General features: G+C 38.6%; 1 protein-coding gene across 1 annotated transcript in view; it reads left to right on the top strand.

Moving 5' to 3' along the window:
- The first annotated feature begins 14,948 nt into the window (after positions 1–14,948).
- The window catches only part of Ttc30 (tetratricopeptide repeat domain 30), a 46,856-nt gene continuing 39,310 nt past the window's right edge, over positions 14,949–22,494 (top strand). Inside the window, exons 1-2 of the mRNA XM_053798232.2 lie at positions 14,949–15,175; positions 17,064–17,129. Of these exons, the coding sequence (XP_053654207.1) occupies positions 15,116–15,175; positions 17,064–17,129 (126 nt within the window). The 5' untranslated portion in view covers positions 14,949–15,115. The remainder of the gene's footprint in view (positions 15,176–17,063; positions 17,130–22,494) is intronic.

Here is a 22,494-nt window from a genome sequence, read left to right as displayed (position 1 = left end):
GAGACACTCCCCAGATAGGGAGCCAAGGCCGGGTCACCACTACATGGAAAAGACCCGGGCCGGGAGAATACCGGCGAATAAAAAAAAAAAATAAATAAATGAAGCTACATATAGGGAGGAAAGTGATTTCTTATATAGCTAACATTCGTGTACCTATTATTGTAAGCTGATCCTCTCTTTTATGTTAATGTAAATAATTTAGGTTACTTTATTTCTATTTTAGCTGACTTTATTGTAAGTGAGTTTCACACAGTTGAGTTACATAGTTGTTTTAACTTTTAAAGATTAAATAATAAGATATTACGAGGACCGAAATGGAAATAAGTTACTTTGACTTTTTTGGGTTATCCTAGACAATTTGCACTATGTATGATAATTGTACTTATGTGTACCTGTACTTATGTGGCTTATTTCCATTGGGGAGGAACTTAGCAAACTCTCAGCTAATTCATTCAACATATCACTACAAACAGGTATTGTACCGGATAAATAGAAAGTGACAAATGGAATGCCTATTTGCAAGGCGGGAGATAGGTCCATAACTTTAAATTATCGACCAATCAGCCTTACCTCAATTGTGGGAAAGCTAAAAAGTGTCTGATGAATGAAGCAACAGATAGGGAGGGGAATGATTTTCTATTTTTTAGCTTAACTACGTGTAAATTTTACCTTATCCCTAGTAATGACCCTCGTATTGTAGATAGTCGTAATGACCCTCGGGTAGTAGATAGTCTTAATGACCCTCGTATTGTAGATAGTCTTAATGACCCTCGTGTAGTAGATAGTATTTTTAGTATGATAATAAGATGTTATCTTCATTATAGAATAATAAGAAAATATTATAACCTTTATATTATAATAATAAGGTAAAAGGACCCCAATGGAAATAAGTCACTCTGTCTGACTTTTTTGGGTTATCCTAGGTTCTCTACACATATGCTGCTATGTATGATAATTCTATGTAACTGTATTGTGTATACCTGAATAAATTTACTTACTTACTTACTTACTGGAATTGATAACTGCTGATGCAATTCGAAGCCACCTTGAAAGAGATCTCAGCACGGTTTTACGAAGAAACGTTCTTACCCTACAAATTTACTAACCGTTTTTACTAAGGTGTTCGAGGCAGTGGACCATGATAAAGAATGCAGTATTGTATATATGGGCTTCGGTACGGCTTTGATAAAGTTCTACACCAGAGACTGATTAAGAAAGTAGCGACTCAGAGGAGAAATTATCTTTTTGTCGAGGCATGGCTGACCGATAGGCTATAGGCTATGTACAAAGTATACAGCTAGGCCTCCCAGCATACATAAGGGGGATTACCAACAGACCCCTGGCAGTCTTCAAGCTGGCACTGGACAAGCACCTAAAGTCGGTTCCTGACCAGCCGGGCTGTGGCTCGTATGTTGGTTTGCGTGCAGCCAGCAGCAACAGCCTGGTTGATCATGCTCTGATCCACCAGGAGGCCTGGTCACAGACCGGGCCGCGGGGGCGTTGACCCCCGGAACTCTCTCCAGGTAAACTCCAGGGGAAAAAATCAGGATGGGATCTGTTAGGAGTGGTGTTCCACAGGGGTCGATGTTAGGACCCTTGTTGTTCACAATCTACATACACGACATGGATGAGGGAATAATAGCGACATAAGTAGGTTTGCCGATGACATTAAAATAGGCCGTCACATAATTTTTCCATGTGTACACTGGGGGGCTGCAGGATGACCTGTATAGTTTGATGTGGAAGGTTCGTGACCTGGTAGGCAAAGCTTTCGTTTCACGCGCTGAGAGTCCATGGTTCAATTCCCGGTAAGGGTGGAAACATTGGGTGTTTCCTTACACCTGTTGTCCTTATTCACCTGCAGATTAGGGACCAATCCCTCTAGGATTTTCCAGATGTAGATTATGATGTATCTCGCGCCTACGCTCCAGTGAGTACAAGTCAAGTGCTTCCAATCGTTCCCAGTAGTTAAGGTGTCACGTAGCTCGATCGCTAGTGCACTCAGCTCACACACTGAGGTTCCGGGTTCAAATCTCCTCCGGTACGGCTGGAAAATATTAGGGACGTGTTTCCATAAGACACCTGCTGTCCCCGTCCCTGTTCACCCATCAGTATAAAGTGGGTACCTGGGTGTTAGTCGACTGGTGTAGATCGCATTCTGGGACAAAACTGACCTAATTTGCCCGAAATGCTCAGCATAACAAACGGCTTTCTATATTTCTATATAATAAAGGACCCCAATGGAAATAAGTCACTCTGACTTTTTTGGGTTATCCTAGGTTCTCTACACATATGCTGTTATGTACAATAATTCTATGTAACTGTATTTGTGTATACCTGAATAAACTTACTTACTTATAGTAGTACGTATGTTACTGATGTCATCTAGGCCTGTGTATTATGTGCATGTACTTGTACATGTACATGTACTTGTACATGTACATGTACTTGTACATGTACATGTACTTGTACATGTACATGTACTTGTACATGTACATGTACATGTACTTGTACATGTACATGTACTTGTACATGGTACACATCTGCAATTTCACCTGCCTGGAATGGAGATGTTAATGTACAGCTACGTTTGTATACCTTGTACGTGTACTTGTAGAAACAGATATTATTATTATTATTATTATTATTATTATTATTATTATTATTATTATTATTATTATTATTATTATTATTATTATATGGACATGGTGAAAGCCTGTTGTTGTTGCCTCAGGTGTATGTGTGTCGAGGGAAAGGGTGTGAGGCTTGCTCTGCCGGGTTTAGCAAGGGAGGTCCACCTCACTTAATTCAAATTTTTGTTTCTTTACGTGATAAATTACCTACGGTAACCCAAAAAGTCAGACAAAGTGGCTTATTTTCATTGTAATACATAAGGGGGATTACCAATAGACCCCTGGTTGTCTTCAAGCAGGCACTAGACAAGCACCTAAAATCGGTACCTGACCAGCCGGGCTGTGGCTCGTACGGGGGATTGCGTGCAGCCAGCAGTAACAGCCTGGTTGATCAGGCTCTGAACCACCACGAGGCCTGGTCACAGACCGGCCCGCGGGGGCGTTGACCCCTGGAGCTCTCTCCAGGTATTTAAATTTAAAGCCAAGCAGTAAGTTACACTACAAATCAGTTATGATTATAACCTTAAAAGTTAAACAGCTAAATAACTTAACTGTGTTAAAATAAATGGAGACACAATATGAATAAAGTAAACTGAGTTATTATATTAACATTACAGAGAGGATCAGCTTATAATAAAGGTTCACGAATGTTAGCTGTACAAGAAATCACTTGCCTTCCTTTGTGTAGCTTCATTAGTATTATTATTATTAGGTACCTTTTAGCTCTCTTCCTGAACTTGCTCATGCTAGGACAGGCTTTGACATGTGCAGGCAATCTTTTCCACTCTTTTATTGCTGTACAATAAAGGGTGTTTGAGGCCTGACCACCTACTGTAGATACTCCAAAATTGTGTTCACTTCGTCTAGTACCATAATTGTTTTGGCTGCTAACCTTGATAAACTTGGCAGCAAGATATTCTGGACACTGCTTATGAGCAATTTTATAAATGTGATTTAGCTTATTAGTAGCCATCCACGTAAATATTTTTAGGAGCTCATCTTTGGCAATTACACCATGGTCCCACTGTGTGACCTTGGTGTAATAGCGCACAAAATGCGTGATAAAGGAATAATACGAACAGTCGGTAGATGGATCTATAATTTCCTAACAAACAGAATACAATGAGTAGTACATGTACTAAACACAGTAAAGTCTGAGGCGGCTATGGTGAAAAGCTCTGCTCCACAAGGTGCAGTACTCGCTCCCATCCTGTTCCTCATCCTCATATCTGACACAGACAGGGATGTAAGTCACAGTGGAACCACAGTCGATGGCCTCCACTCCAAACCAACAGATACAGATACTAATGCCGGAAAAAAAATCCCCCCCCCCAGTACCAACAATACCACCAGTCCGATGACATTCTTCTTTGCAAATATACAGGGTCTAAAGCCAGCAACAAACAACAAAATACCTTTCATCCGTGGACTGCTTGCAGAGGCAAAGGCAATGTTCACGGCTTTCACAGAGACCCACATAAAGGATCACTTGGATAATGAAATATGGATCCCAGGTTACAACCTATACAGATGTGACAGAGGGAACAGGCAAAAGAGGGTGGGGGCGGTTGGCCTGTACATTGCAGAGTCACTTGTTTGCACAGAACTCCTTAATGCCTCAAATGATGTAGTGGAAGTTTTAGCAGTAAAGGTCGAGAACCAAAACCTAGTCATTGTGGTAGTCTACAAGCCTCCGGATGCAGCATCCCAGCAATTCCAGGAACAGCTGTTAAAAATTGACCACTGTCTGGAAAATCTTCCAGCTCCTGCACCCAACATCTTGCTCCTGGGGGATTTCAACTTAAGGCACCTAAAATGGAGGAATATAGCAAATAATATTGTTGCAGTAATAACACCAGGAGGCAGCTCTGATGAAAACTCACACTCACACGAGCTTTTAAATCTCTGCACAAAATTCAATTTAAACCAGCAAATAATAGAGCCTACTAGACTGGAGAATACACTAGACCTCATATTCACTAACAATGATGATCTGATAAGAAATGTCACCATATCAAAAACAATATACTCAGATCACAACATAATTGAGGTTCAGACATGTATGCGAGGAGCCCCAGACCGACAAAATGAGACTAGTCACGAGGGAGCATTCACCAAATTCAACTTCAATAACAAAAACATAAAGTGGGACCAAGTAAACCAAGTCCTAACCGATATAAGCTGGGAAGATATACTAAGCAACACAGACCCAAACTTATGCCTAGAACAGATTAACTCGGTGGCACTCGATGTATGCACAAGGCTTACTCCTCTAAGAAAAAGGAGGAGTAGATGTAAAATAGAAAGAGACAGGCGCTCCCTTTACAGGCGACGGAAAAGAATAACAGAGCGGCTAAAAGAGGTCAATATATCTGAAATGCGCAGGGAGACACTGGTCAGAGAAATAGCAAGCATCGAACTTAAGCTAAAAGAATCCTTTAGGAGTCAGGAATCGCGGGAAGAACTAAAAGCTATAAATGAAATCGAAAGAAACCCAAAGTATTTCTTCTCCTATGCCAAATCAAAATCGAGAACAACGCCCAGTATTGGGCCCCTACTTAAACAAGATGGGTCCTACACAGATGACAGCAAGGAAATGAGTGAGCTACTCAAGTCCCAATATGACTCAGTTTTTAGCAAGCCGCTAACCAGACTGAGAGTCGAAGATCAAAATGAATTTTTTATGAGAGAGCCACAAAATTTGATTAACACAAGCCTATCCGATGTTATCCTGACGCCAAATGACTTCGAACAGGCGATAAATGACATGCCCATGCACTCTGCCCCAGGGCCAGACTCATGGAACTCTGTGTTCATCAAGAACTGCAAGAAGCCCCTATCACGAGCCTTTTCCATCCTATGGAGAGGGAGCATGGACACGGGGGTCGTCCCTCAGTTACTAAAAACAACAGACATAGCCCCACTCCACAAAGGGGGCAGTAAAGCAACAGCAAAGAACTACAGACCAATAGCACTAACATCCCATATCATAAAAATCTTTGAAAGGGTCCTAAGAAGCAAGATCACCACCCATCTAGAAACCCATCAGTTATACAACCCAGGGCAACATGGGTTTAGAACAGGTCGCTCCTGTCTGTCTCAACTACTGGATCACTACGACAAGGTCCTAAATGCACTAGAAGACAAAAAGAATGCAGATGTAATATATACAGACTTTGCAAAAGCCTTCGACAAGTGTGACCATGGCATAATAGCGCACAAAATGCGCGCTAAAGGAATAACAGGAAAAGTCGGTCGATGGATCTATAATTTCCTCACTAACAGAACACAGAGAGTAGTCGTCAACAGAGTAAAGTCCGAGGCAGCTACGGTGAAAAGCTCTGTTCCACAAGGCACAGTACTAGCTCCCATCTTGTTCCTCATCCTCATATCCGACATAGACAAGGATGTCAGCCACAGCACCGTGTCTTCCTTTGCAGATGACACCCGAATCTGCATGACAGTGTCTTCCATTGCAGACACTGCAAGGCTCCAGGCGGACATCAACCAAATCTTTCAGTGGGCTGCAGAAAACAATATGAAGTTCAACGATGAGAAATTTCAATTACTCAGATATGGTAAACATGAGGAAATTAAATCTTCATCAGAGTACAAAACAAATTCTGGCCACAAAATAGAGCGAAACACCAACGTCAAAGACCTGGGAGTGATTATGTCGGAGGATCTCACCTTCAAGGACCATAACATTGTATCAATCGCATCTGCTAGAAAAATGACAGGATGGATAATGAGAACCTTCAAAACTAGGGAGGCCAAGCCCATGATGACACTCTTCAGGTCACTTGTTCTATCTAGGCTGGAATATTGCTGCACTCTAACAGCACCTTTCAAGGCAGGTGAAATTGCCGACCTAGAAAATGTACAGAGAACTTTCACGGCGCGCATAACGGAGATAAAACACCTCAATTACTGGGAGCGCTTGAGGTTTCTAAACCTGTATTCCCTGGAACGCAGGAGGGAGAGATACATGATTATATACACCTGGAAAATCCTAGAGGGACTAGTACCGAACTTGCACACGAAAATCACTCACTACGAAAGCAAAAGACTTGGCAGACGATGCACCATCCCCCCAATGAAAAGCAGGGGTGTCACTAGCACGTTAAGAGACCATACAATAAGTGTCAGGGGCCCGAGACTGTTCAACTGCCTCCCAGCACACATAAGGGGGATTACCAACAGACCCCTGGCAGTCTTCAAGCTGGCACTGGACAAGCACCTAAAGTCAGTTCCTGATCAGCCGGGCTGTGGCTCGTACGTTGGTTTGCGTGCAGCCAGCAGCAACAGCCTGGTTGATCAGGCGCTGATCCACCAGGAGGCCTGGTCACAGACCGGGCCGCGGGGGCGTTGACCCCCGAAACTCTCTCCAGGTAAACTCCAGGTAAACAGCACAGTGTCTTCCTTTGCAGATGACACCCGAATTTAAATGACAGTGTCCTCCATTGAAGACACTGCAATATTACAGGCGGACATGAACCAAATCTTTAAATGGGCCACAGAAAGCAATATGAAGTTCAATGAGGAGAAATTTCAATTACTCCGATAAGGAAAAGATGAGGAAATAGAAACTATATCGCAGTATAAAACAAATTCCCACCATACAATAGAGCGAAAAACTAATGTAATGTGATAATGTCAGAGGATCTCACTTTCAACGATCACAACATTGTATCAATCGCATTTGTTACAAAAATGACAGGATGGATAATGAGAACCTTCAAAACTAGGGATACCAAGCCCATGATGACACTCTTCAGGTCGCTTGTTCTATCTAGGTTCGAATATTGCTGTACACTAACAGCACCTTTCAAGACAGGTGAAATTGCTGACCTAGAACATGTACAGAGAACCTTCACAGCACACATTTATTTATTTATTTATTTATTTATTTATTTGAACATGATACAGAGAAGTACAAAGTACAAATACAGTTATTACAGTGCAATATGCCAAAGCCCCTTGTATGCAGAACATTATGGGCAGGCTTAAAATTAACTTAAGATTAACTAAGCAATGATATATTCAGTGGTAAAAACATTATTGTAAACAGATAACAATTTAGCACAAATGAGTATTACAAAGACAGGTCATATGGTCATTTACTGTGTTGCTGAGCATTCAGTAGAATGGAGTATTCTGTTAGGTAAGGTAATTAAAAAATAACAAAGTTTGATTGGGTCACAGGTTAGACATTTATGAGATACAATAATGAGAAACATTTATGAGTTACAATTTATGAGATACAATTATTCAGTATTTGTTTAGTTGTGGGTGAGTAAGTGATTTTTGAGAAGAGACTTGAATTTATAAACAGACAGTGTTTCTTTTATATTCACAGGTAATGAATTCCAGATTTTAGGGCCTTTTATGTGCATTGAGTTTTTGCATAGCGTGAGATGGACACGAGGAACACCAAAGAGTGATCTGTGCCTTGTGTTATGGTCATGTGTTCTGTTGGGGTTGGTAAGGAGACCTTTGAGGGGAGGATTTATATCAGAGTTAAGTGTTCTATGTATGTAGTAGGTGCAGTAATAAGTATGTAAGTTTTGTATGGTGAGTAGGTTTAGAGTTTTGAATATTGGTGGAGTGTGTGCTGCCTGTAGTGGGAATTTGTTATAATTCTGACTGCAGCCTTTTGTTGGGTAATTAGTGGTCTGAGATGGTTTATTGTTGTTGAGCCCCATGCACAAATTCCATAGGTGAGATAGGGGTAAATAAGCGAGTGATATAGGGCCAGGAGAGCTGACTGTGGAACATAGTACCATATCTTCGATAGCATGCCTACGGTCTTGGAAATTTAGTTGGAAATTTGTTGTATATGTGTTTGAAATTTGAGTCTATTATCAAGGTGGATTCCTAAGAATTTTCCCTCTGTGAGTTTTGTGACAGGTGATCCGTTTATCATTATGTTAAATGGGACATCTGTGGCTCTGTTACCAAACTGAATGAAGTAGGTTTTGTCAATGTTTAGAGTGAGTTTGTTAGTCCTCATACCTGGAGAGTTTACCTGGAGAGAGTTTCGGGGGTCAATGCCCCCGCGGCCCGGTCTGTGACCAGGCCTCCTGGTGGATCAGCGCCTGATCAACCAGGCTGTTGCTGCTGGCTGCACGCAAACCAACCAGGTAGATATTTTCTGTAATTCGGTATTTACAGTATTGGCTAGCGTGACTGGGCTCGGGTGAGAGAAGACGTATGTAGTGTCATCTGCAAATAGTGTGGGTTTGAGTAGTTGCGATGCATTTGGTAGGTCATTTGTGTATATGAGAAAGAGAAGAGGGCCTAGGACACTTCCCTGTGGGACACTAACTGTAATTAGCTGTGCTGTGATAAAATACGTCAGTTACTGGGAACGCGTGAAGTTCCTCAATCTGTACTCCCTAGAATGCAGGCAGGAGAGATACATGATTATATACACTTGGAAAATCCTAGAGGGATTAAGCGTTAACAGTGTCTCTGAGAGTTGTCGGATCTGAGTGGGTCTAACCTTGTCAAACCCTGTGTAAAAAAAAAAAGCAAGTCACGTCATCTGCAAACAGAACATGTATAAGACGTTATGTTGGAGAGATTGTTGATGTAAATGAGGAAGCGCAAAGGGCTAAGGACACTGCCTTGGGGCACTCCTATGTGTCTACACGCTGAGTTGACGAGATTACTCCGTTGGTTCAAGTCACAAACAGATCTATAAATACTCATGTACCATTCACCCAGGTATATCTGTTTGTGACTTAAAAAAGCCCACTGTGTAGGCAAAACGTTGTCAATAAAGGATCGCATTACACTGCATTAGTGTTTATTTTTCCACCTCTTCTGTTTTTGGGAAAACATGGAAATACAAGGGTCCCAATAGAAATAAGTCACTTTTGACTCTTTTTGGTGTTAATCTAGGTAATTTACACTATGATAATTGTACTTATGTGTGCCTGTACCGAAATAAACTTACATCCTTGATTCCAATGGAAATAAGTCACTCTGTCTGGCTTTTTTGGGTTATCCTAGGTGCTCTACACATATGCTGCTATGTATGATAATCTCTGTAACTGTATTTGTGTTAACCTGAATAAACTTACTTGCTTACTGCTGAATATTGAAGACAGAGTAAAACAAGTGAAGTTAAATCAAGTTTATAAAATTGCTCACAAACAGTGGCCAGAATATCTTGCTGCCAATTTTGTTAGGGCTGGGAACCGAAGCAATCATAGTACTAGGGGGAGGGATCACAACTTTGTAGTAGCCACAGTCAGCGGCCAGGCTTCAAACACCTTATATTGTACAGCAATAAAGGAATGGAACAGATTACCTGCACATGTCAAAGGCAGTCATAGCATGAACCAGTTCAAGAAGAGAGCCAAAAGGTACCTAATTAATGTAGCTACAGAAAGGGAGAAGAATAATTTTTATATATTTTTAGCTAATACTCATGTACAGTATATGTAAATAACTCTTTTTACCTTATTCCTAGTATATACCCTTTATATTATAATAATAATAATAAGATATTATATCCTTTATAGTATAATATAGTATAGTAAAGAAACACTGGTAAATAGGCTACACAATTGTGACTGGACAGAGATAACAAGTTGCACGGACGCAAAAAAGATATTAAACTAAAGTGTGTGTGTGTGTGTGTGTGTGTGTGTGTGTGTGTGTGTGTCTGTCTGTCTGTCTGTCTGTGTGTACTCACCTATTTGTGGTTGCGTGCGTGTGTGTGTGTGTACTCACCTATTTGTACTCACCTATTTGTGGTTGCGTGCGTGTGTGTGTGTGTGTACTCACCTATTTGTACTCACCTATTTGTGGTTGCAGGGGTCGAGTCTTAGCTCCTGGCCCCGCCTCTTCACTGGTTGCTACTGGGCCCTCTCTCTCCCCGCTCCATGAGCTTTATCAAACCTCGTCTTAAAATTGTGTATGGTTCCTGCCTCCACTACGTCATTTTCTAGGCTATTCCACTGCCTTACAACTCTATGACTGAAGAAATACTTCCTAATATCTCTCTGACTCATTTGTGTCTTCAACTTCCAATTGTGGCCTCTTGTTTCTGTGTCCCCTCCCTGGAACATCCTGTCTTTGTCCACCTTGTCTATTCCACGCAGTATTTTATATGTGGTTATCATGTCTCCCCTGACCCTCCTGTCCTCCAGTGTCGTCAGGCCGATTTCCCTTAATCTTTCTTCATAGGACATTCCCCTTAGCTCTGGAACTAACCTTGTGGCAAACCTTTGTACTTTCTCTAGTTTCTTGACGTGCTTTATCAAGTGCGGGTTCCAAACAGGTGCTGCATACTCCAGTATGGGCCTGACATACACGGTGTACAGTGCCTTGAACGATTCCTTACTAAGGTATCGGAATGCTGTTCTCAGGTTTGCCAGGCGCCCATATGCTGCAGCAGTTATCTGATTGATGTGTGCTTCCGGAGACATGCTCGGTGTTATACTCACCCCAAGATCTTTCTCCTTGAGTGAAGTTTGCAGTCTTTGGCCACCTAGCCTATACTCTGTCTGTGGTCTTCTGTGCCCTTCCCCTATCTTCATGACTTTGCATTTGGCAGGATTAAATTCGAGAAGCCATTTGCTGGACCAGGTGTCCAGTCTGTCCAGGTCTCTTTGAAGTCCTGCCTGGTCCTCATCAGATTTAATTCTCTTCATTAACTTCACATCATCTGCAAACAGGGACACTTCTGAGTCTAACCCTTCCATCATGTCGTTCACATATACCAAAAATAGCACTGGTCCTAGGACCGACCCCTAGGACTCGTTTTGGTCTTCCTATTATTTCTGTGTGTGTGTGTGTGTGTGTGTGTGTGTGTGTGTGTGTGTGTGTGTGTGTGTGTGTGTGTGTGTGTGTGTGTGTGTGTGTGTGTGTGTGTGTGTGTGTGTGTGTGTCAACAATCAATATTTGCACCAATAACTCATTACAGTTGTGACCGGGTGTGGAAGTGTGAATTGCTCATTACACTATAATTTGTTCATGATTGTAGCCATGTATAAACGTAAGTAACCATTCTTACAGAATTCATTACCTTTGTAACTTGTGAGCTCATTACCTTTGTACCTAGTTCAGCTATCAAAACTTTGGGGGCCCAGTCCCTGGACCCATTACGTACCTCTGTAATCTGTAAATACCTTTGTAACTTGTCATGATTGTGACCAGACCTACCTGGAGTTCATTACCTTTGTAAATTGTGAGTTCATTACCTTTGTAAATTGTGAGTTCATTACCTTTGTAAATTGTGAGTTCATTACCTCTGTAACTTGCTCAGCTATCAAAACTTTGGAGTCCAGTCCCTGGACCAATTATGTACCTCTGTAATCTTTTGACTACCGCCCACAGGATGGGTATGGGGTGCATAATAAACATATTAAACTAACGTAAACGATGCCTGGGAAAAATTCAAAACAATGTTCACTACCATCCTTGATAATATTGCTCCAGTTAAAGAGGTTAGGATTAAACGAAGAACTGAGCCCTGGATGAATACTGAGATATTAGATAATATGAAATTCAGAGACCAGCTGCTAAAAAAGATTTAAAGCAAACAAACAGGATATTGCAGCACTAAATGAATTCCAAAGGGTGAGGAACAGAGTACAGAGACTTATAAAAGGAGCAAAGGCAAAGCACTATTGCTCAAAAATTGAAGAGTATAAGCATAACCCCAGAAAGCTCTGGCGACAACTAAAACAGTTGGGGTATAGCCATAATCCAGTAGATAGGTCTAGCATAGTACTCACTATCGATAATGAGGTACACCACGAAACATCTAAGGTGGCAAATTACTTTAATTCCTACTGTTGCATCAACACTAGTAAGTAAACTACCAGCTGCATCAAATACCTTTAACACAGACTCTGAAAAGCTTCAAACATACATTACCAATAAAGGGGTAACCCCAAACAGTTGTCAACTAGTAAGTGTATCTCATGACTTTATTCAAAAAGAACTAAGCAGGTTAAACCCAACTAAGAGCACTGGCCCGGATAACATCCCGTCTAAGTTCCTAAAAGATGGTGCTTCTGAACCGTCAATCCCTATTGCTCACATATTAAATCTATCAATCACCACTAATACCGTACCGGAGGGGTTCAAGGAGGCCAGAGTTACTCCTATCTTCAAGAAAAATAGTAGGTCTGATGTAAGCAACCATAGGCCTGTTAGTATGCTCAGTATAATATCTAAAATTCTAGAGAGGGCGGTGTACTCTCAAGTAGTTAAGTTCCTTAATGACAACAACATTCTCCATAGCTATCAATCGGGCTTTAGAAGAACCTACTCATCTGACACCTCCCTTATTAATCTGATGGATTACCTGAGAACTGAAATGTCAAAGGGGAACCTCATAGGTATGGTAACCTTAGACCTGCAAAAGGCCTTCGATACTGTCAACCACAATATATTATGTAAGAAACTTCAAGCTATCGGTATAGGTTCTGTAGACTGGTTTAAGTCCTACCTTAGCAACAGGAGACAAATAGTCAAAATCAACAAAACGTAATCAGAACCCCTGCCGATAACATGTGGAGTTCCCCAAGGTAGTATTCTGGGTCCCTTATTATTCTTATGTTATGTCAGTGACATGCCTATCAGTGTCAAGTGCAAACTCCTACTGTATGCAGATGACAGTGCTCTGTTAGTGTCAGGTAAATACCCACAAGATATTGCTAATGTTTTAACACTGGAACTGGAGTCCTGCAGCAAATGGTTAGTAGACAACAAACTATCATTACACCTCGGGAAAACTGAAGCCATTCTCTTTGGCACGAAACATAAGCTGAGAAGGGTAAATAATTTTAATGTTCAGTGTAATGGGGAGCCCATCACTTTGGTTTCATCAGTAAAATATCTGGGAATCCCCTTTGACCCATGCATGTCAGGAGAATTGATAGGGAACAATGTAGTAAAGAAAGCGAATGCCAGACTGAAGTTCCTGTATAGACAAGCACAGTGTCTACCTACTGAGGCTCGCAGGACACTATGTCTAGCCCTTATACAATGCCATATGGATTACGCTTGCTCTTCATGGTACTCTGCCTTGACAAAAAAAAACTGAAAGATAGACTGCAAATCACCCAGAACAAAATCGTAAGATTCATCCTGGGGCTGGGACCAAGAGAACATGTAGGCCAGGATGAATTACAGCAGTTGGATATGCTGAATGTTGAAGACAGAGTAAAATAACTGAAGCTAAATCATGTTTATAAAATTGCTCACAAACAGTGTCCAGAATATCTTGCTGTCAATTTTGTCAAGGTTGGGAACCAAAGCAATCATAGTACTAGGGGGAGGGAGCACAAATTTGTAGTACCCACAGTCAGTGGCCAGGCTTCAAACACCTTTTATTGTACAGCAATAAAGGAATGGAACAGCCTGCCTGCACATGTCAAAGCCAGTCTTAGCATGAACCAGTTCAAGAAGACTGCCAAAAGGTGTCTGATGAATGTAGCTACAGAAAGGGAGGGGAATGATTTTCTCTTTTTTTAGCTAACATACGTGTAAATTTTACCTTATTCCTAGTAATGACCCTCGTATTGTAGATAGTCTTAATGACCCTCGTGTAGTAGATAGTCTTTTTAGTATGATAATAAGATGTTATCTTCATTGTAGAATAATAAGAAAATATTATAACCTTTATATTATAATAATAAGGTAAAAGAACACCAATGGAAATAAGTCACTGTGTCTGACTTTTTTGGGTTATCCTAGGTTCTCTACACATATGCTGCTATGTATGATAATTCTATGTAACTTTTTAGATTTTGCCACCGAAGTGGCTAGTTTATTGTGCACCCCATATCCATCCTGTGGACGGTAGCGCGAGAGCATATGGATACACAAAAGGCCTAGGAACTAGGCCCCAAAGGGTTAACAGGAATACATATGGATTTATATCTACATATCTATAGTTCACTTATCTGCTGCAAGCAAATTTAGGAAATTTGCTTAGTATATCTGGTATCTTATTTTCATTAATAAGATATCTTGACATGTCACATAGGTTATTATACTGTCTGTCTCTGTATTCTATGTAACTGTATTTGTGTATACCTGAATAAACTTACTTACTTACTTACTAAGGTATTAAAAGGACCCCAATGGAAATAAGTCCCTCTGACTTTTCTGGGTTATCCCAGGTTCTCTACACATATGCTGCTATGTATGATAATCTATGTTACTGTAATTGTGTATACCTGAATAAACTTACTTCCAGCCCAGATTCGGGCAACATATTTTACCCGGATTCCCGGGAGTCAATGTTCAATAAGGCACAAGCTTCAGTGGCTCTTAACAACCCAACAACATAACCTTAGCAACACATGGCAACGATGTGTTTATACACAACATTCTAGTGTTGAGGAGGCGTTGGGTTGCCATGCTGAGAAGACACCTCTGAGGAAACTGCACATATTGTAAAGAAGAAGAAAGGTTTCATCACGTAATTTGTCCTAGACGTGAAGAAGGCAGTCATGATGTTGCAGAATGTCCAGATCAGAGACGGGGAATACACCAAAACCATATACTCGTTGGTTGGTGAAAGTTATTGAATAATTTACAGCTTACTTTTCCATAAAATAATATTGTTTGGTAACAGTAGATGACTGCTCCTTGGTGGATTTCGACAATTTATAATTTGATTAGTACAATCTTAAGTTGGTTTTACAGATGACAATACTATTTTGTGCAATAACCCCATTGGAAATAAGTCACTTGAACATTTTTGGTTATCCTAGGTAATTTACACTATGATAATTGTACTTATGTGTACCTGTGCCTAAATAAACTTACTAACAAGACGTAACCTAATCAAAGGAAACCCACCTAACCCAACCTAAAAATGACAGTGTAACTTAACCTACTTTGCCATCGGTAGATATGCATCTTTACATTCAGCTAACACCCGAAAAACTCTGTAATAAGCATTTATTGGTTCAAACATGCTGCATGACCAAAATAAATGTACTGTGCTATTTTACACATACATAGTATCTCCTGAAACAAAATTTTCCAACCTACATATGTGAGCTGTATGTATTGTAAAATGTAAACTAATATGTACCTGAGTTTTGCCGAGTACTGTAGTAGTCATGACTATAACCAGTTACATATTTTTCTGTACACTTATTTTTCCATGAGTTTATTTTTAAATAAGACATAATTACTTTTTCCACAAGATATGATATTCTTCACCGAAAAAAAAATTCTTCGAGATAAAATTAACTTTATACAAGATAAGATTATCTCTCCACAGGATACCATCACTCTTCCACAAGCTAATAATTTTTGCACATGATTAGATTATTTATTTCCAAGATAAGCTTACCTTTTCGCAATATAAATATTTTTTCATAATATTTTTCCATTAACATATCTTGTCCCATTGTATGTCTATTGTAACTAAGTAATTTACTGTATCTTTACCATCTCTGTTCAATCACTCCACAAATATAAGTGCTTCCTTTTGATTATAATAATAATAATAATAATAATGTATCAGTTTGAAATAATATGTACTTTTGTAAGTGACCATTTCTTTATTAGCTACTGTTCTTATACTTATGTTTGTAGGTAACTACATCAGAAGTCCTACTTAATAATCTATATCAAGAACTTAAGTAACATTTAAGCATTAGGGTTAGTTTGTCTGAAATGCATTGCATACTAGTGACTCTTTTGTCCCTATTAGTGTTTTATTACATGTAAACTACATTATTTGTACTGCATAAAGAAACAAAAATTGTATTATAATGTAACTATAAAGTTTTTAAAATTCCTGTGAATGTTAAGTTTGTTGTTGTAGCTGAAATAGTTGAGGATTACAGCATTATCTCACTACTGGAAACGTGTTATCAAGGTGCCATTTTGATGTAAAAAAAGTAAGCTCATTTTGGTATGAAGACATGACATGGATTGCAACTCTTTATTATAGATGTTTTGCTCAAAATTGAACTTAATCAAGCTGTGTAGTTGTTCCATGAGGCCTGGACAATTAAAAGTGAAAACTGTTTTCAAATACTCTTGCTATTAACTTCATGAAATAATAAATAAATAATAGTTCCAACAACATTAAAACCCACCAGAAACATCATGACTCTACTGTCATGCATAAAAATCATTAATTTACAACATTTGAGGTGTCAGTTTGCCAGCCTTGGCAGTGATATCAAAACTCACAAGTAAACACAGGTGAGGGAAAAATTAAGTTAGGTAAGATTATGTTAGGTTAGGATATATTAGGTTTAATGTTCTTAATGTTGTCAGTAATCCATTGCAGTACAGTATTTTGTTTGTAGTTTGTCATTTTTTTTTTTTGTCTTTTTGTTATTGTGTGTCATCGGACATTGTCATTTGATGTCCTAACTACCATAATCACGTAATGTACTTTTCACGTCAAGCTGGTTATTTACTCTGTTCCAGATTAAAGAGCAGCGATACAGTGAGGCTGTGCAGATACTTAACCATATTATAGAGTCTTACTCAAGTGTAAGTAGAGTTGTGTTTTGGCAAGCATTTTGATTTTCAACACTGCTAGCATATTAATTATTATTAACAAAGCTAATATTTTTGCGTTACTAACAGAGAATAGTTTCCAGCGCTATAACATTGGTGCTGTTACTGTAAACATTTTTGGCCATTCTGTTTATGAAATGTTAATATTACTAAAGGCCCCTCATCTCTTCCTTTTTAATATGACACAGTTTTCTTGGATTGCCTTGAACCTCGATATACATCCTAAAAATATTATTACACATGTAACAGTGATAATTATTACTGGTATATAGTATACAAGTCATGTGCTTGATTGAGATTTGCACTTTTGGGGTATTCCAATTGCCATATCATAGTAGATCATTGTGGAGTGTGCTCCTTCTGTATATTTCATGGGTAGAAGGTGTGATTTGGTTAGTGACCTTCTCTTTGTTAACTGAATATGTATCCAGGGAAAACGTTTTTGGTTTAGAAAAACACGTAAGCAAACACTAGGACATATTTATTAGAAAATTTTTTGGTCCTGGGACCTTGATCACTTGTAATATACAGAGGTTACAAGACAGTATATATTGGCGGAGAGTGGGTGTGAGTGATGTATGGTGACCTGAAGAATGCCATATTGGGGTGAGGATGGGTAGACGACAAGATCATGTGACTTGCATTGTTGGGTAGGTGGTGTTTTGCCTGGTTGAGTATCGTGTATGCTAACCTGGAGTTTATCTGGAGAGAGAATGTTTTAGAAATTTCGTAGTTTTGAGTATTACGCTCTGTTGGTATTTATTACCAAGGTTTATACCATCCTTTGAGAAAGTTTTTGATATGTGGAGGTCTCTAGACTTGAATTTTTTTATTTCATACTCATTCTCTCAGTAATATTTTTTTTTTTTTTTTTTTTTTTTGCTTATCTAAATATCAGATTCATTCAAAAAAATAATTCTAGGGTGGCTAATTTATAATGGTAAAAATCAGTAAAATGACTTAAATTTTAACAAATACAGTACATTATATACCTTTGATATACCTTTGAAGAATTTCGAGAGTATATCTACTCTGAGCCTGGCCATGGGCCAGGCTCGTCCAGTGCTCGCCTGGTCAACCAGGCTGTTGCTTTTATTATGAACATGGGAAGCACAGTGCTCGCACTCAAGAATGAGTATGGATGTTGCAGGTCAGAGGGTCAAGAAACAGAAGTTCAGTTATGTGGAATCTGTTGTCAATAAAAGATTCTTTCAATTAAAGATATTCTTTATTTACAATACAGTATATGATTGAGTATAACTACATTTATGTTTCTAGACCAGTGTGACTGTATCTCATATTATTACTTGTCTAGGGGTCTGGGGGAAAATTTGACTTGTAATGTTCATGCAATTTTAGGAAGACAGCTATTGAATGAATGACTGTGAATGTGGTTTCCTTTTATGAGTCACCCCAACTTGGTGGAAAATGGCCTCTGTGGTAAGAAAAGGTTGTGGAAAAGTAAAAGGTGAGGATAAATTGATGCTATGCAAAATAACTGACAAACTTCAAACATGGTCACTGGACAGACGGTGATTTTTCAGTATACTGAATACTCTGCTGTGAAAAATATTGCAAGACTGTATGTAGGATACACCAGTGCTTAGTATTGTACCATATCTGTCATTAGCCATCCATTTGCCTGTTTTTACAACAGTGCCATGTAGGTTATCTGTGGTTAAGAAGACAGGCTGTTAGTTAATGTGGATTTTTAAATTAACAGTAGTTATTTAAATTAAGTGTTAAGTTTTCAGTGACTGTGTTATGTCCAATTATTGTGCAATGCATATTTATTCTTAGGGATGAGCTGTATATATGGGCTTAGTGCATTTTTTGTGAATACTGAATAATAATAATAATACAGTAATAATAATAATAATAATAATAATAATAATAATAATAATAATAATAATAATAATACTAGTGATATACAGAAATATGCTTAGAAAAGAAACCACTTCAAAGCCCATCAGTAAAATAGATTTAAGAGTCTTAATTGCAGAGTTCTAGTACTGTATAGATGCTTTGCCCATTCATTTTTGGATAACCTTTTTTGGCCAGGCACAGAATAATATATATGTAATAATAATACTTAATAGATATTAACAGTAGTGTACTGTATTATATGTAAAGGTCACATTTTGATTCTCACTGTTGTACTATATGTGTTTACATCTGGTGGATCACCTTTTATGCACATCTGCAAGATGACAGTAAGTGCCACTTAGATTATAGAACTTACATCATTTTGAACTTGCGCATGATTGCACCATCTTAATAATGCACAGCATGGGCCATCATTCTGCAAACAATGAGCACAGTATCTCGAGGAGTGTGCCAGGTGTTTATAAAAAAAAATTATCTTCCTAATGATGCTCTTTCACAAATTTGTCTAAATGTTGGCTTGAGTGTGTTTCTGTTAGTTTGAAAATTCTTAGATTTACGACACGAGTCAGTGGGTCCTCCTGTCAAGTGGGGGCACCATGCACATAAGCTCAGTTTTCCACTTATAGTAATTTTCTTATTCTCTGAATTGCTGTATTTTGTCAATATTGCAAATTTTTGCAGAGAAATGTTTTTTTTCAGCTATTTCTTCCATAATTTTCTGAGGCTTTACCTAAAGTAATTTTCTAATATTTTATGCAAATCTGGATATGATCAGTGTGGTATGTTGTAGCTCTTCCTCTTGAAATACTTGTGTGCCTTGTATTGCACTTTTGGTGAAGAATTTTACTTGTTTGTGTTAACAGCAGTGAGCAGTGGTGGTACCAAGGGGGGGGCTTGGGGGAGCTTCAGTCTCCCCCAACAGTTTTCATAAGACCCCAAAAGACCCTCCAAATAAAAATGCATATTAGTAATAATAACTGCTTCAAAACAAATCTCCTAGACTCCCCTCCGTTCCAACCAGATAGCCACCACTAAGCCTCCCAATATAGAAATTTTGGTGCCACCCCTGGTTAACAGTAAAGTCTCCATATCAAATATTATTGCTAAATGCTCCCAGAACCATCATCATAGATGCAGTACAGTAGTTTAATACAGCTTCATATTTTGGTAGACCATCTTTGTTAGCCAATATATAGTATGCTCCACTCTTTTATCTTTGTCCTATGTGGTTGTAGCCAGTATTCTGTGTTGCCTGCATTGTGCCCTTGGTGAATCAATACATACAGTACGTTACTGGTTGACTACTTGATGTAAACTTTGGAAGTACGGTAAAAAAGGGCTACCATAAAGCAAAGTATTGCTTAGTGTATGTTCAGTATCAGCATCAGAGGTACTGATGCCAAAAAAGTTTAAATTACAGTTAAACATATTGTAATGGGGGAGTTTATAATTTGGGTAATACATTTTGGAATGTTTTTCCGGCATATCCATAAATATGGATAGGTTTTTATGACAGACATCAATGAACTTTAGCTACTGATTCTATCTTGAAGTACAGCAGGACCTCCAAAATCATGGGACATAATACAGTGGACCCTCGACTAACAATATTAATTGGTACCCGAGACCGATTATCGTTAGTCGAGTTTTTTTAACGTTAGTCGAGGCACATGTTAGCGTTAGTCGAGGCACACGTTAGCGTTAACATGTATCGTTAGTCGAATTTAACGTTAGTCGATGCCATCATTGGTCGAGGGTCCACTGTACATGTATCTTAAAGATGTCCAGAAATCCAGAATCTGCAAATACCATAAAAGTCTCTCTGTATAATGCATTTTGTTGTAGATTTTGGCTCATTTTGAATTTCATAGGCAGTTGTTTTAGATATTACTGGAAATTTGTTCATATTGCTATTTGCAATTTAAAGGTTGTTCACCAAGCCAAATCAAAATGGTTACATCAAAAAATTAAGGCTATCTGCAGGAGACCCTTATGTAAAAACATTGCACTGAACTGAAGCACATAAATTTGGAAGGCAGTATTGTACTGTAGTGACACAAAACACTTGTGAAATTTAGTGGAGCAGATGTTGAGCATAAATATATGTATAGGGAATTGATGAAGAATAAAAAGGCACAATACCGTGACTGGAACAGTACACAAATAACCCACACATAGGAGAAAGAAACTTACAATGACATTTTGGTCTGACTTGGACCATTAACTAGTTAATGGTCCAAGTCAGACCAAATCATTGTTATAAGTTTCTTTTTCCTATGTCTGGGTTATTTGTGTAGAGAGAATTGATATTGATCAACATATTTGTGTTCATTTTAAAATTAAAGCTCACAACTAAACCATAAATTGGAAATAACCGAATGAGCCATTATCAATAAAATCTTAAAATATAGACATTGCATACAAAATATTTTCACACTGGCCACTTTTATGTATAAAATGAGCTGATTGGATGCGCCAAACTGTATGCAAGAACATGAAATATTGGCTACATAGAATTAGGCTAAATAAGAGAGCAGTGGATGCTAATAACCCTTAGCTTGTGAAAATGCCAGACTTTAAATTACCTTTAGATAGTTGTAATAAATATCTCAATAGCTTTAAAATATTTTTTTTACAGTTATATGATTCTTATTCTACCTAGGACTGGAGACTTGTAATAGAGTATAACAATTATATATTATTGCTAAAAAAAATGAGCTTAAATTTATCAAACTTTAACAGGATAAAGGGTCCAAAGGAAGCTTTGTTAACAGGAATCCCTTATATTAGCAGCCATAGATCAACCTGGGCCCTAAGACAATGTGTGTGCTTTCAGATGAAGAAAGAAAAATATTTACATAGGCCTTGCTATAAGTCGAGAGGGGAGGGTATGCTCTCAGACCTCAAAGATAAGAGTTAATCTGCTTTTTTTTTTTTTTCATCAAGTGTTAACACTCATTGTTTTCATATCCTTTGCTTCCCTTTGCATCATCCAGGCTACAGTGTGAGGAAACTGGTGATATATAAATTATTTCTTATCCTGTGAGTTGTAAGTACTGAGTATGTTTAGCACATGCAGTGAATGGCAGAATCATATTGCAAAACTTAACTTCCTATTGTACATTATAAGTGCAACACTAATAATGTATGTGTAGGCTGCAGCAGCTTTCTCACATTTGAGTTGTCTGTACTGAAGCACTTTAGTTTTGCAAGTGCACAGGTGATACTAGATCAGTTTCCTTCTTCATCGTTTGAATGTGAGGAAAAACTGATACAGGCAATGTTTTCATAGTCTCTTCATCTTCCCTTATGTATCATCCAAGTTAAAAAATGTTAAGGGGAAAACTATATAATACTACAGTACTGTATTGCATTATTTCATTTTTTTATTAAAATTAACAAAGTATCATTCTAAGTCTGAACAAGCCAACAGACATTACCAATGTTGAAG

The sequence above is a fragment of the Cherax quadricarinatus genome, chromosome 76 (assembly GCF_038502225.1).
Source record: "Cherax quadricarinatus isolate ZL_2023a chromosome 76, ASM3850222v1, whole genome shotgun sequence".
NCBI classification, from domain to species: domain Eukaryota; kingdom Metazoa; phylum Arthropoda; class Malacostraca; order Decapoda; family Parastacidae; genus Cherax; species Cherax quadricarinatus.
This window is presented reverse-complemented; position numbering and strand designations above follow the sequence as displayed.